The sequence below is a fragment of the Siphateles boraxobius genome, unplaced genomic scaffold (assembly GCF_051911475.1).
Source record: "Siphateles boraxobius isolate OS27281-9 unplaced genomic scaffold, OSU_SipBor_1 65, whole genome shotgun sequence".
Classification (NCBI taxonomy): domain Eukaryota; kingdom Metazoa; phylum Chordata; class Actinopteri; order Cypriniformes; family Leuciscidae; genus Siphateles; species Siphateles boraxobius.
The window spans coordinates 14,448,754-14,461,228 of record NW_027509192.1 but is presented as its reverse complement, the minus strand read 5'-3'; the positions used below and the strand labels follow the sequence as shown (position 1 = coordinate 14,461,228).

At 36.8% G+C, this 12,475-nt stretch overlaps 1 protein-coding gene and 1 long non-coding RNA gene across 3 annotated transcripts in view; one reads left to right on the top strand and one right to left on the bottom strand.

Annotated features, from left to right (window-relative positions):
• Positions 1–1,198: 1,198 nt before the first annotated feature.
• Positions 1,199–12,475, bottom strand: part of cep152 (centrosomal protein 152) — a 29,550-nt gene continuing 18,273 nt past the window's right edge. For both annotated transcript variants that reach the window (XM_077211166.1, XM_077211167.1), the window contains 15 exons: positions 11,824–11,954; positions 11,592–11,720; positions 11,339–11,474; positions 10,746–10,931; positions 10,302–10,574; positions 8,325–8,456; positions 7,900–8,225; positions 6,478–6,652; positions 6,236–6,299; positions 5,999–6,154; positions 4,568–4,661; positions 4,385–4,467; positions 3,852–4,008; positions 3,665–3,771; positions 1,199–2,170 (listed from right to left, as the gene is read on the bottom strand). In XM_077211166.1, the coding sequence (XP_077067281.1) occupies positions 1,389–2,170; positions 3,665–3,771; positions 3,852–4,008; positions 4,385–4,467; positions 4,568–4,661; positions 5,999–6,154; positions 6,236–6,299; positions 6,478–6,652; positions 7,900–8,225; positions 8,325–8,456; positions 10,302–10,574; positions 10,746–10,931; positions 11,339–11,474; positions 11,592–11,720; positions 11,824–11,954 (2,931 nt within the window). In that variant the 3' untranslated portion in view covers positions 1,199–1,388. The remainder of the gene's footprint in view (positions 2,171–3,664; positions 3,772–3,851; positions 4,009–4,384; positions 4,468–4,567; positions 4,662–5,998; positions 6,155–6,235; positions 6,300–6,477; positions 6,653–7,899; positions 8,226–8,324; positions 8,457–10,301; positions 10,575–10,745; positions 10,932–11,338; positions 11,475–11,591; positions 11,721–11,823; positions 11,955–12,475) is intronic.
• Positions 4,825–6,132, top strand: LOC143721061 (uncharacterized). The gene is made up of 3 exons (XR_013196680.1): positions 4,825–4,886; positions 4,991–5,037; positions 6,015–6,132. It is a non-coding gene; the product is annotated as an uncharacterized LOC143721061 (long non-coding RNA).

Here is a 12,475-nt window from a genome sequence, read left to right as displayed (position 1 = left end):
CTTTGTTTTGAGGGAATGAACACGTACTGGATTAGATAGTTATGAAATGAAGCGAGTCGTATTGATAAACAGCAACAGCGTTTCTTACATGGTTCACAAGGCACGACTCCACGCGACGCGAAAAACAGCAACGCTCACATTAGCGAAGAGCTCAACACTGTAAACGAGTGAACTACACTGTTACCAAATTATTCAATTAACAATTCAATAAACTTTCGTTTTCATTATTTTTTTTCTAAAGAAATCTACACTTTAAAAACAAGCTAAATTATCTCATGTTTTCCTCATGTTGTTCCAATTCTGCTAGACTATTTTACATTACATTATTTTTATATTTTAGGAATATTACAGCCTGTCAATATTTAACATGCTGGAGGAACATAGTAAATAAATTATGACTTAATTGTAAATTTTCCTTTAAAACCCTCTTACCAAGATACTGTATAATTTTATATAATAATTGATAACTGAAAAGTGGGTAATTTTTTAAATATTAGCATAACAATTCTCTGAGAAGCACATAGTTTCATAACATGCAAAAGAAAACTGTTACCATTATCTGAACCTATATATAAAATGCTTATTTAGTTTGAGAAATAATGTTAATATGCAAATCATTAACACTTAAATATATTATTTGCCAGATATTATATGTCGTTTATATTAGTATATATTGTAGATAATTGTGAATAATTTAAATATTCAATTTCTAATGTGTCCTTGTTACAACCACATTTTTCCTCATTTAAAGTAATGAACTTTTCTATAAATTATATTGTCATAACTTTCTTTTTTCAAGTTAACTATTAGAAAAGGAATGTTAAAGTTGTCTTTTTTTCATGATGTGATTGTGATGATTCATGAGTTACAGAATAGTGTATACGTCAGAGTCTATATTTGATAATTGTCTAATATTTAAAATCTAACAAAAAATAATTACCTCATCTAAGCAAAAAGGCTAACTAACCATTTTATAGAACGACCCAGTTTAACAGTATGTGCTCTATTTCATCTTTGAGCTCATCTTATCTGGACTTTGATTGGAGGCACAGACGCAGCCTGAGGAAATATAACATTCGTAAGGATAAATTACAGTCAGGTCTCAGGAATATAAAATCACTATTAACTGTCACTTTCGTGCCTTGTGTTTTATTATGGTTTGCTCATTCAGTATGAAAGAAGATAAGAACCAGTTTAATTAATTGTAAAACTATGTTGTTTTATTAAGTTAAAAGGTAACAAATTCATGCACTGACAGTACAACTGCCAAGACGAGTACAAAAGACATTTGGCTCAAACAAGTAAAAAACACATTGCACAAGTTTAACTGAGACTGCAACTCTTTTATATACAAATAATATTTGCACAGGCACAAACAAATCGAAATTTCATTCCTGAAGCAGTGCCAACGGGCTGTCAAACCCACTGTCCTGCTGACGCACTTTCAACTCTGAAAATAAGCTCTTTGGACGCATTTTCCAGACACTATGTCCCTCAGATCCTGGGATTGGCTCTCTGTGTTTATTCGTTCTTCTGTCCACACACACGCTGGGTTTAGAGTAAGACGGAGGTTGAACAATCTCCTTATATATCGTAACATCAGAGTTATCACCGATGGAGCTTCCAAAGTCCAAACCACCCAAGGAGGGGCCGTTCAATGAGAAAGGCTTCCCAGGCTCAGGATAGGAGGACGTCAGGAGAATGTTGTTTATAAAGTTGGAGCCGTTACTGGTTAAACTCCAGTCACTCTGTCCATCATCCCGAACAGGCGCTTCTTCAATCAGGAATGATTTACCGGCTGGTGGTTCTGCTCTTCCGGACTCAAAGCCCTCCATGAACATTTCCCTGCTCTGCTTTCTCAATGTGATATTAGGGGTCGTGACATCACTGTTAAAAACACTATCATGAAAGTGTGTGTGTTTCCGAGTTACCAGACCAACCGTAAGAGGGTCTTTAGATCCACAGATCACTGCAGACTTCAGGGAATCTGGTTCAAAGCCTTTAGGTTTGATAGCTGTCTGTTTAGCCGTCATGGATGTATAATTTGTGTCCGTTAGGCAGTAGATCTGATGGATTCGTTTGTCCTTATCATCCTTGAGGGCTTCAGCTCTGTGTAATGCAGCACCCAGCACTTTAGCAGGAGAGCCAATGTCTGTTTTGTCTGATCCACCTAACCAAAAATCAATTTTCACAGTATAAAAGTACAGTAAAAGTGTCATATCATGATAATAATGAAGACAAGGGTAAGATTTTTTGTTAAAATACATTCTCTTAAACCAGTTTGTTGTTCATTGATTACTAGTATACCATTCACAGGTTTATCTCCCCTGTGATAACACTATCATTGAGAGCGGTCCGCTCTGATCTGTCAATCTCTTTCAACCTATAGATGGTATGTGTGTGTCGTCACCGTCGCCCGGAGTGACTGCGGTTACGCCCACTGTGGCAAAAAGGCTGAGCGGCAGAATTTGTTTTCAGCGTGAATCTAAAACGAGAAAGAGCTTTGTGATTGACTGTACAAATAGATTTAACAAGAAATCTGAAGTATATTTTTACAGACTGCCGAAAGCTACAGAAGCAAATGGATCGCAGCAATTCATAGAAACTACTGGAATCCAGGCAGCGAAAGGTGGATTTGAAGTTTTTCATTTTGTGTTGACAACTCATCAATTAAATATTTACCATCATATATTCTGTATAATTGGACCTTTTTAAATAAACACTGACAAAAAACTATACAAGTTTTAGGGCTGGGTGATATGAATATATATATATATATATATATATATATATATATATATATATATATATATATATATATATATAACATTGATATAAGTGATCACCTGGATTTAGACCTACCAATATTGTATTAATATAAAGCGTTCACAGGCAAATTTACTTCATCTATTTCCCCGGCGTCGAAATCAGGCACATATAAATGTCAGGAAACATGATTCCCGGCTGCATGTCAATATCCATGGATCACTGGATCTTTGGTAAGTTGTAAGAAACACTATATCGAGTCCAACCTTTAGTTAAAACTGATAATCATTTGTTTTACTCGTGTTTTCACAGTTTCACCTATTAAATCCAGTCACGCAGCAGCTCTTTTGCCACTCAGTCCGGGGGCCCACTAAGGGGGCGTGTTCTGGCGGGAAAGTGACGTCAATGCATACCTTCTATAGGGAGAGTTTGGTGCGTGGCTACTGTAGGGTGTTTAGCTGACTGACACGTTACATGGGAAAAGACATTCAGCTTCTGGGATCAAAAATTCACAGCATTTAGACCTTCAAAGATTACGCAGGCCATGAACACGTCAAAGCGAACAAGGCATTGCGATGCAACGCGCTACAACGGACGTTTCAATACAGCATCATTATGCACTCGTTCTGAAAAACAGATGTTCAAATGACAAAGGTTTATTACAAGTAAGACGCTCACGTTCGTTCTAGACAGTGTTTAGCCTACTCAGTTGCTTACTCATGACACATAGCAACACAGCTAAAAGTATTCCTGATATGTTGGACCTTTTATTGAATGTAACCTACATTGACCTGTTGAGACGTGTCTTCACAAGAACCTGTAAGAGCAGTATTTGTGATGTGCTTTATTTTTGTCACCGAAGCTACACACATCACCTTTTACAGAGTTGAAAGCATACCTTGAGAGTTCTGTGTTCTTGAAAGCTTGCGTTTGGAGACCGGGGTCTCGAGGACTTTGGCCATGGCGGCCAGTTTGCTAGCAGCATTTATGATTTTCTTCTCTGCTCTGGAGAAAGAAAAAGTGCAGAATGAAGAGCGAAGCAGAGTAAGAGTAAGAGAGAGGAGATGATCTGTGTGTCTCCATACCCCGCGGCCTGGCCTCCGTCGTCCAGCAGCTCCTGCAGACAGGTGAGGTAGTACCTGCGCATCCGCCGGGCCGTGTCCTGCCTTTCCCTCTGGACCTCAGTCCTGATCAGCTCTGCCGCCCGCTCTTTACTCTCCTGCAGGTAACGCAGCATGTCGCCTACAAACACACCAACAAAAAGTATGAAATAAAATCAGAGTTGAGGGAGCTACTTTATTTACTGTTAGCTTCAGTTTCAAAGTAGTTAAACCGCAGACAAGCCCAGACAAGTTAGCTACTCTACAAGTTTGGTAGGGTGTAGGTAACTACATTCAAACTACTCAAGGGTGTAAAAATAAAAGTAAAAATAACTTTATCTAAACATATCTATTACTGTAAAATCTAGACCATTTTAAAAATAATTTAGTTGCATTGCTACAGTACTTAAAAATGTAGTTATTCCCCAACACTGGTCTTATTGAAGAACATGTTTTTTTAATGAGGAATAAAATGTGATTAGTTCTGTAAAACATCTGTATAGCGGCCTTACACTCACCTCTGATTTTCTCCACTGCTTTCATGTATTGCTCCTTCATTTCCTCCAGTCCTGCTTGAAGATTCTGCTGGCTGATTGAACCGCTGAAACATTGATGAAGACTGTTAGTGTTTAAGACCTGCTGCTCTTGTATTCAATGTGCTCTTATGTAAGAAAACAAACAAACTTGAAGTGTTTACAAACCTTGAATGTGCTTCTGCATTGGAGGTTTGTTTCAGTTCCTCAAGGGTTTTGAGATGAGCCTGTTGCTCCTTCTGCAGGGCTGCCTCGTGCTCAGCTGATTTGACATGAAAAACAACCATAAAAAAAAAAGTCTTCTCCAACATCCCATTTGCTTCTTATGAGAGTCCATTTGTGCCAATCAATAATAATGTTACGTCCCTGTGGATGTGCCTGAATATTTTCATAATATAATATTTAATAATTAGTTTAAATAGCACGCCAGAATGAACGCATGCTAATCGCCTTTGACTCTAGACGAGCAATAGCGAGTGCAAACAAGGTCAATTTAACCTTTGCTAGTGCTTGTTATTATTGTGACAGTGTTTACTTGTACCGTTTTGTCTTGTCATCTTGCACCTCATCCAAACTTTGTTACTTTTGTAGTCATTCTGATGATGATTGTTCCTCCATATACCGGAGAAATTGAACAAGTAAGACGTCACATGACATACATTGTCTGATGTATTAGACACACTAGGTTAGAAGTCAGTCTTGGGTTTTGTTTTGTTCTTTTCTTTCCTCTGGCGTCGCTCACGTCCCTTTTCCCTTGGGTTTATTTTTGTATTGATTTTTTTTTGTAAATGTTGTTGTCTCTTTGTGTATTTATCTATCCTTCATTTATCATTATTATTTCTCATCTCTTGTATACTTTTCACCAGTGTATAAAAAAATCAATTCCTTTGGCATTATTTATGCTCACTCTTGCCATCCCCACATACCATTACAATTATCCCAAACTAAATGTTACCCCTTTCAACCCTAGACAAAATCAGGGGTTCAAATACATTTGGTAATCAAATAAATTAGCTGAGAAAAATAAATAAATAAATAAAATAAATCAATTATTTAGAAAAAAAAAGAACTCTAAACATGAGGATGAACTGTATAAATGTTTTGTCCCTTTTCCATTTGCTTATGATACAGACAGTAGAGACAAAACAGGAAATGATGGGGAGAAAAGACCAGTGTCATTTTCTTTGACTAAAAATTATTTTGTTAACTGAAATAAACTAAAAAAAAATATTAGACGACAAATTAATCTTAAATTAAACTTAAGTGACAACACTTTTTGCAGTTTCTCCCATTCATAAGTAATAGTAGTGAACCGTCTTTGTAAATCTATAGTCTTTGGCTAGACTAACTGGGACTTGCACAGCACTTACATATCATTGCCCTTCAGTTGGTTGGACTGCTTCTATTATTACTTTATAACTGACCGTTTCATTGATTTAAGGCTTTATACTTATCAAACTTATTTTTCATAATTATTTATTACGTATAATACTTGATAAATTGACTTAACCCAATTAATTTACTGATATCTCAAAATGTTTAGAGAGAGGCATGTGTCCCCATAGTTTCTAACACTGAGAATGTCACACTGAGCATCACCTTTCATCTTCTGCAGGGTGCTTTTGTGCTCTCGAACGGTCTTCTGGAGCTGGCGGCACGCCTTTTCTAGATGTCTCTGGAGCTCTTGATTCTTTTTCTGGAGTTTGGCCAGAGACTCAGTGCATTCCCCCTGCTTCCTCTGGGCCGTCAGAGCTGCTGCAGGGAGAGGAAGCGGTGAGGAGGGAAGAGGTGCTGATTCCAGCAGTGTGTGAGGTGTGTGTGTGCTGAGGGCCTTACCAATCTCCAGCTCGTGACGCTCCTGGTTTTCCTTCAGCACACGTCTCAGCTTGTCTTCGCTGCTCTGAGGTGTGAGGGAAACAAAATATTTCATGCGTTTCTCTGGGTGGAGACCGATGATCTAGAGACTGCATAAACATTATTACGGTGTATGTACAATAAAGAACAGGGAACTCTGTGGGTGTGGCCGTGTTCATTACAGTGACGCAGCATTTCAAAATAGTGTAATGAGATATATGCACCTTCTTCCACTCCTGCTTGGCTTGGTTGACGGCTTGAGTGAGTGATTCTCTGTAGATCTGAACGGTTCCTGGCACACTGCTGAGCTTGTGTTCATCTGGACTGCCTCTCCTCTTCACTCCCTCCTGCAGCACCTCCTTCAGATCCTCCAGCACCCGCTGCCTCTCCTCCTGCAGTCTGCAAAACAACAGTGCTTTAAAACACAGCCTATATTCAGAAGCTCAACTTTAGAAGGTTTGTGTTCAGGAGTCAAAAGGTTTGAACCCTTTCATGCTCCAATATTGTGCTTCTATTGATTACAATTATTTTATAAAAAAAGCAGTAACAGTCTATATTTTGTGTTTACATCACTATAATTTAATTACTCTAGAAATAAAAATGTATTTACATAGATCTACAAAATATGTAAATTAAAATACTAAATATTGCTGTTCAATTGAATTACAAATGTTAAATACACATCTATTTTAAAATTAAGGATCTAAAAAAAGTATTTTCATATCACTGAACAGCAATATTTAATAAATAAATAATTAACATATAATAGAATTTGATTATTAAACTATGACATAAAATATTTAATCTTTATTATGCTATTTATATGCGCTTTTATTGGTAATTAAAACTATAATATATCCTTTTTAGTAAATTAAATAAAGTTGAAATAAAATAAAATTTAAATATTAAATGAAAAACTAAAAAAATAATTTGTTTAGAAATTGTTGAAATAAGTTAAGTATTTTAAAAGGAGAACTTCGGGCAATTTTTAAGGTAATCTTGATCGTTATACCTTTGTGAGTACTGTCTATAGAAAAAAAAACTAATCGGATTGGTGATTGCAACACGGAGCGGTTACAGCTAATGCCCAGAGCTCCAACTCAGCTAAAACGGCAGTTAACGGGGCATATACATAAAGAGTGTCTTTGTGCCTCTTAACAGACACAATTAAAATGTCTGTCCAACATGAACAGGGCCCGTACATGTGAACAAGATGCGTTTAGCAACTTAGCCATTGTTTAAATTCACCTAAATAGTGTTTTATACGGCTAGCTGTTGTCTCGCGCTGACGTCCCGTGGGAACTCCATTGTAGCCGGAAAAAGGTAAATATCTCTCCTCAAGCCGTGTGTGCTTCAAGTACTTCAACTGACAAACAAATAAGTACTTTTTAAGTACTTCAACTGACAAACAAATGAAATGGACAAAAATACATAAATAGAAGCTAAATTAAAACTAAATAGAAATATAAAAAATAAACTAACAAAAATGACAAACAGTACATAAATATTACATAAACTGAAATACACACACATACATACATATATATATATATATATATATATATATATATATATATATATATATATATATATATATATATGTATTATACTGGCAAACCCTCATAATTATGAAGATTATTATGAACCTGATCTCTTGTTGAGCCCTCCACTCCTGCTCCTTTTCCCTGAGGGTTTTCTGTAGCTCTGTGTCAGTTTGCTCCAGGTTCTGCTCTCTCTGGAGCTGCGCCCTGAGGCGGGACATCTCCTCCTGCTTGTCCTCCATCCAAACTTCTCGGGCTGCAGCCAGCTCTGCTTTGATGAGGGCGGCCTGATCCTGGCATGAGCGCTCCAGTCGGGTGCAGAGCGTAAGCACTTCCTCCTGGAGCTCCCCGTTTCTCCGCTCCAGCTCGGTGCATCTGCTGCGAAGCGTGTCCTGCCACCTTTCCTCCACTGCCTTGACAGCTGAAGACACCTGGGGTTAGGAGGAGAGTGTTAAGCAACTCCGAAATTAAATGTTTTATTATTTAAGTCCATATTTATTACATTTTTGAATGGTCACTAAAACAAATACCTGTTCCTGGACATGCTGCTCTTGTAGTCGCTCCCATTCATCTTTCTCTGTCTGCAGGATGCTTTTGTATTCTGGGAGGGAGGTCAAGTCCTGGAGCCATCGAGAACGAGCCCTTGATATCGCACCTTCAACCTAAGAAATGGCAGAAATGATTTTTAACCCTGTAAAGCCTGACATAGAAAGAGGAAACGGTTTATTGAACAATTAGAAAATCAAAACAAAAAAAATCTACACGAAAGCTTTCATGTGTTTTTGATACATCAAACTTTTATGGCTTGTATATATATATATATATATATATAGTGAGAATATGGAGCTCATACTCGAGGAGTATTTAATTCAGAGGCCCAAATGGAGCAAAAACATGCAAATTGGTGCAGATGCTGATTTATATATGGCAAAGATGAAATTCTGATAGCTTTAATGTAAATCAATTAGATCCTTATAACAATATAACAGATAACTAACATAAAATGCATATAGATATCAGTTGTCACTCTTTATCTCCAAATAATATGTCTTAGTAAGATGATTAAATGCTTAGTTTTATGATCAAAGCTCTGTAGTTTTTAATTGTGGGGGGCTGGGAGCAAAAACATATAAAGAAATGCAACACAATGATGGACAAATAAAAGTTCCTCAAAAGCCTGATGTTCATATTTGATACTCACATTCTCACGTTTTAACATGACATTTTTTTTTATATGCATGGATAATCAAGTAAACCCAAGTTGCTTGAGTCCAGTAAGCGTTCATCTTTAAATATTACAAACAATATAAAAGTTATTATGTTTACTTCATAAAAATCAGTAAAGACTGGTGTACCACAACCTGAAGGGGGACGTTTGTAGAATTATAATAAAAGGCCATTTGCTTTTTAAAAATGATAAACCATCAATCAGACGACAGAAGGCATGTAGAGGACCGTGTGCAAGAGTTACTCTGCAAAGTTTTGATCATGTTGATCATTTAGAGGCCCCAGTCATTTTTGTATTAAATATGATACAGTGGGCTTTATAATCTGTAGGCATGGGTCATGATGAACTAGTCCATTTTTAAAATATAATATATGTAAATGTAAGGCTGGGTGATAAATTATATTGTGATCATTTTCATTATCGTTTTATGTAAATGTAAGGCTGGGTGATAAAACGATAATGTAATTATCACAATATAATTTTCCTCGATAAAATGATTAAGGTTTGATAATGTTTATGCGCCAAAAGGCGTACAAATACCATAGAAACCATATAGTTACACTTTACCATGACACTGAGGTGCTATATTCCTGGTTTGACGTGTGGTTATCATGATGGAAATGTACAATACTATGGAAGACCAATGGTTAATTCTAATAAAACTCAAACAATTACAATATTTAAATTTTACCCTATTAAAATTAGCTTGTTTCAACTTTTCCAGATGTTACCGTTTTCGTTGATGAACATAAATCATCCCAACTCAAGTTACTGCTACGGTCAACTCAATATACTATCAAATGTGCATTTCTAAGAGACTAAACATTATTAATATTGCAGCCTGCACAGCAAACTGTGCCGAAGATATACAGTCAAAGTCAGGCAACACAAACCGGTTTCACGACATGAAACAATATCACCTGTTAGAACATGCAGAAACTAAGAAATTAATTTTTCTATTAAGATATTTATTTAATTAAGGAAAAGACTGAAAAAGTGTAAAGAATTAAAAAAATATTTTGAATAATCTACCTGTTTGGCAAGATATTGTCATGTTCTAACAATACAGAGTCGTTTAAAACCACAATTACGGTCTGGTTTCTACAACTTTCACTCATGAGAAAAAATCTGCCTTTAAACTTCAATGAAATAAAGATTTGACATCTATCTTGAGAATTATTGATACAGACTGATATGAAACATTTTATTGTGCCCATTTTTTTGGCCACCCCTATGTAAATGGTAGCATTTAAGGTTAAGAGCTGTAAATCCGTCACACCTGGAGCGCTATGTCGTCAGTGTGCTTCTGCTGCAGCGCTCTCTCAGCGTGTCGTACTGCTTCCTCCACGGCTCTGGCCTGGGCGGACGAGGCCTCCTGCTGCAGGCTCTCTCTCTGAGCTCTGAGCCGGACCTCCAGGTCCTCCGCTGAAATCAGCTGCCCCTCCGACTCCGACGAGCCGGTCTGACACGCTCCCTCACGGGTGTCTGACTGCCTGGCCTTCCGGACTTCTTCCTCAGCTTCCTGTAACCTCTGAGCCCAGGACTTCTCCAACTAACACAAAGACATACAGACAAAGAGGCAGATGAAACGCAGACAACCAGATGAAATACAAGACAAAAGAAACAAAAGCAAACACGTACACAAACACAGAAAACGTAAGAGCATTTGACCTACATCTGAATGTCACAACAGTGGTGTTTAGTAAGATCATGCATCACTAACCGTCTCCTGCTCCTGCTGCCAGCTCTTCCTGACCGCTTCCAGCTGCTCTCTGACCTGCAGCTCAATCTCAGCCTGTGTGTGTGTCCTCCACTGGGCTTTGAGCCGAGACACGTCCTCCCGATGCTGACACTCCAGTTCAGACCTCAGTCTCTCCAGAGCAGCCCCACTCTCCTCTCGCCTCTTTAACTTTAACAAACATGATCAAATATTAACGTCCCACACAGCCAGAATTTTGACTCTCAGAAGAGAGTCTGGTCTACACAGTTAGACAGAAATGGACAATCTAAAAATAATAATAAAAAAAATAATTTAATTTAAATAAACTATTAAAATGTAATTAAATAAATAGACAAAAAATATATATTTTATAAATGAATAACCAATTACACATTAAATAAACAAACAAACAAATGTAAATTAAACAAATGAATACATTTAACTTAAAAATGAATTAATAATTCATATTAAAAAATAATTATTCATTAAATTATTCAACAAAAGTAAATACAAAAATAAAATAAATTAAACGTATATAAATAAATAACCTAATATAAATAAATAACTAAAATAAATATTCAGCATCTAGTGCTTGCCTCGATTTCTTTCAATCTCTTCTCTTCTTCAAGCTTGCTTTTGAGGTTTTCCTCCAGCTTGTCCTTCTCTTTGCAAACAGAAATGTAGCATTCCTGCACAGCTAACACCTCCTGATTGAGATCAGCCAGCTTTGACCTGTGGAAGGACCCGGGGATAATGAAAGTCAGCGGTTATGCTTCTGCATGCTTTATAAAGGATGTATTGTAATCCATCATGAAGTAATCGACTGGTTGTAGGTTAAAGGTGAAGTACTGGAGCTGTTGGATGTGCTGCAGATGCTGGCTGGAGAGCTGCTCTATGTGAGCCGTGTGCTCTTGCATGAGCTCCTCACGGACACGGTTCACCACATCATCCCTGTACTGCTGCTGAGTCCGCTCATATCTGCACACACAAAGCATTTCAGAAATGAAACTCAACAGACGGTGCGCTAGCGTCAAATTAACTTTCACTTGATTAAGCTCTTAGCAAAATGAATGAATGTGACCTCTCTGCTGCTTCCTGCTTCTCCTGGTCCAGCTCCTGGATCATCTCTCTCATCTTGGTGCAGAGCTCAGAGTTGGCGGCCTTCACCTTCTCTTCACTCTGCTTCAGATCCTGATTCCTCTTCTCCAGAGCCTGCAGTTCACAATAGAGATGCTCAGGAGAGTCGTCCAACAACTAGCTAATTAAATAATGACTTATTTTAGAGCAATTAGATCAAGACCAGTGTCATTTTAGTATATTTTTTAAACTAGTATAGTCCTTAATAATATTTAGAATTAGATTTTATTTTTTTTAAGTTTTAGTCATTTTGCTATGTGCTTTCGTCATTTAATTGTTTTATTAATTTAAATTTCAGTTTTAATAATGTCAGTACCTCAACAAACTCCAAGGCAACATTACTAATTTTTTATTTATTTTTTGCTTTATTTCAATTAACAAAAATTATTTTAATAGTTTTATTTAATGAAAACAACACTTTTCACCCCATCACTTCATGTCTGTATCAATAAATGACAAAAGGCCAAAATATATTTATGCATTTATATTATCACCATTCTAATTTGTTGCTGAATCGAATATTTATATTTTCAATTTGTTTCGTGATTTTTTTCTTTATATCAAGGTGAAAGTTTTTGATTATTTTAAACATTTTA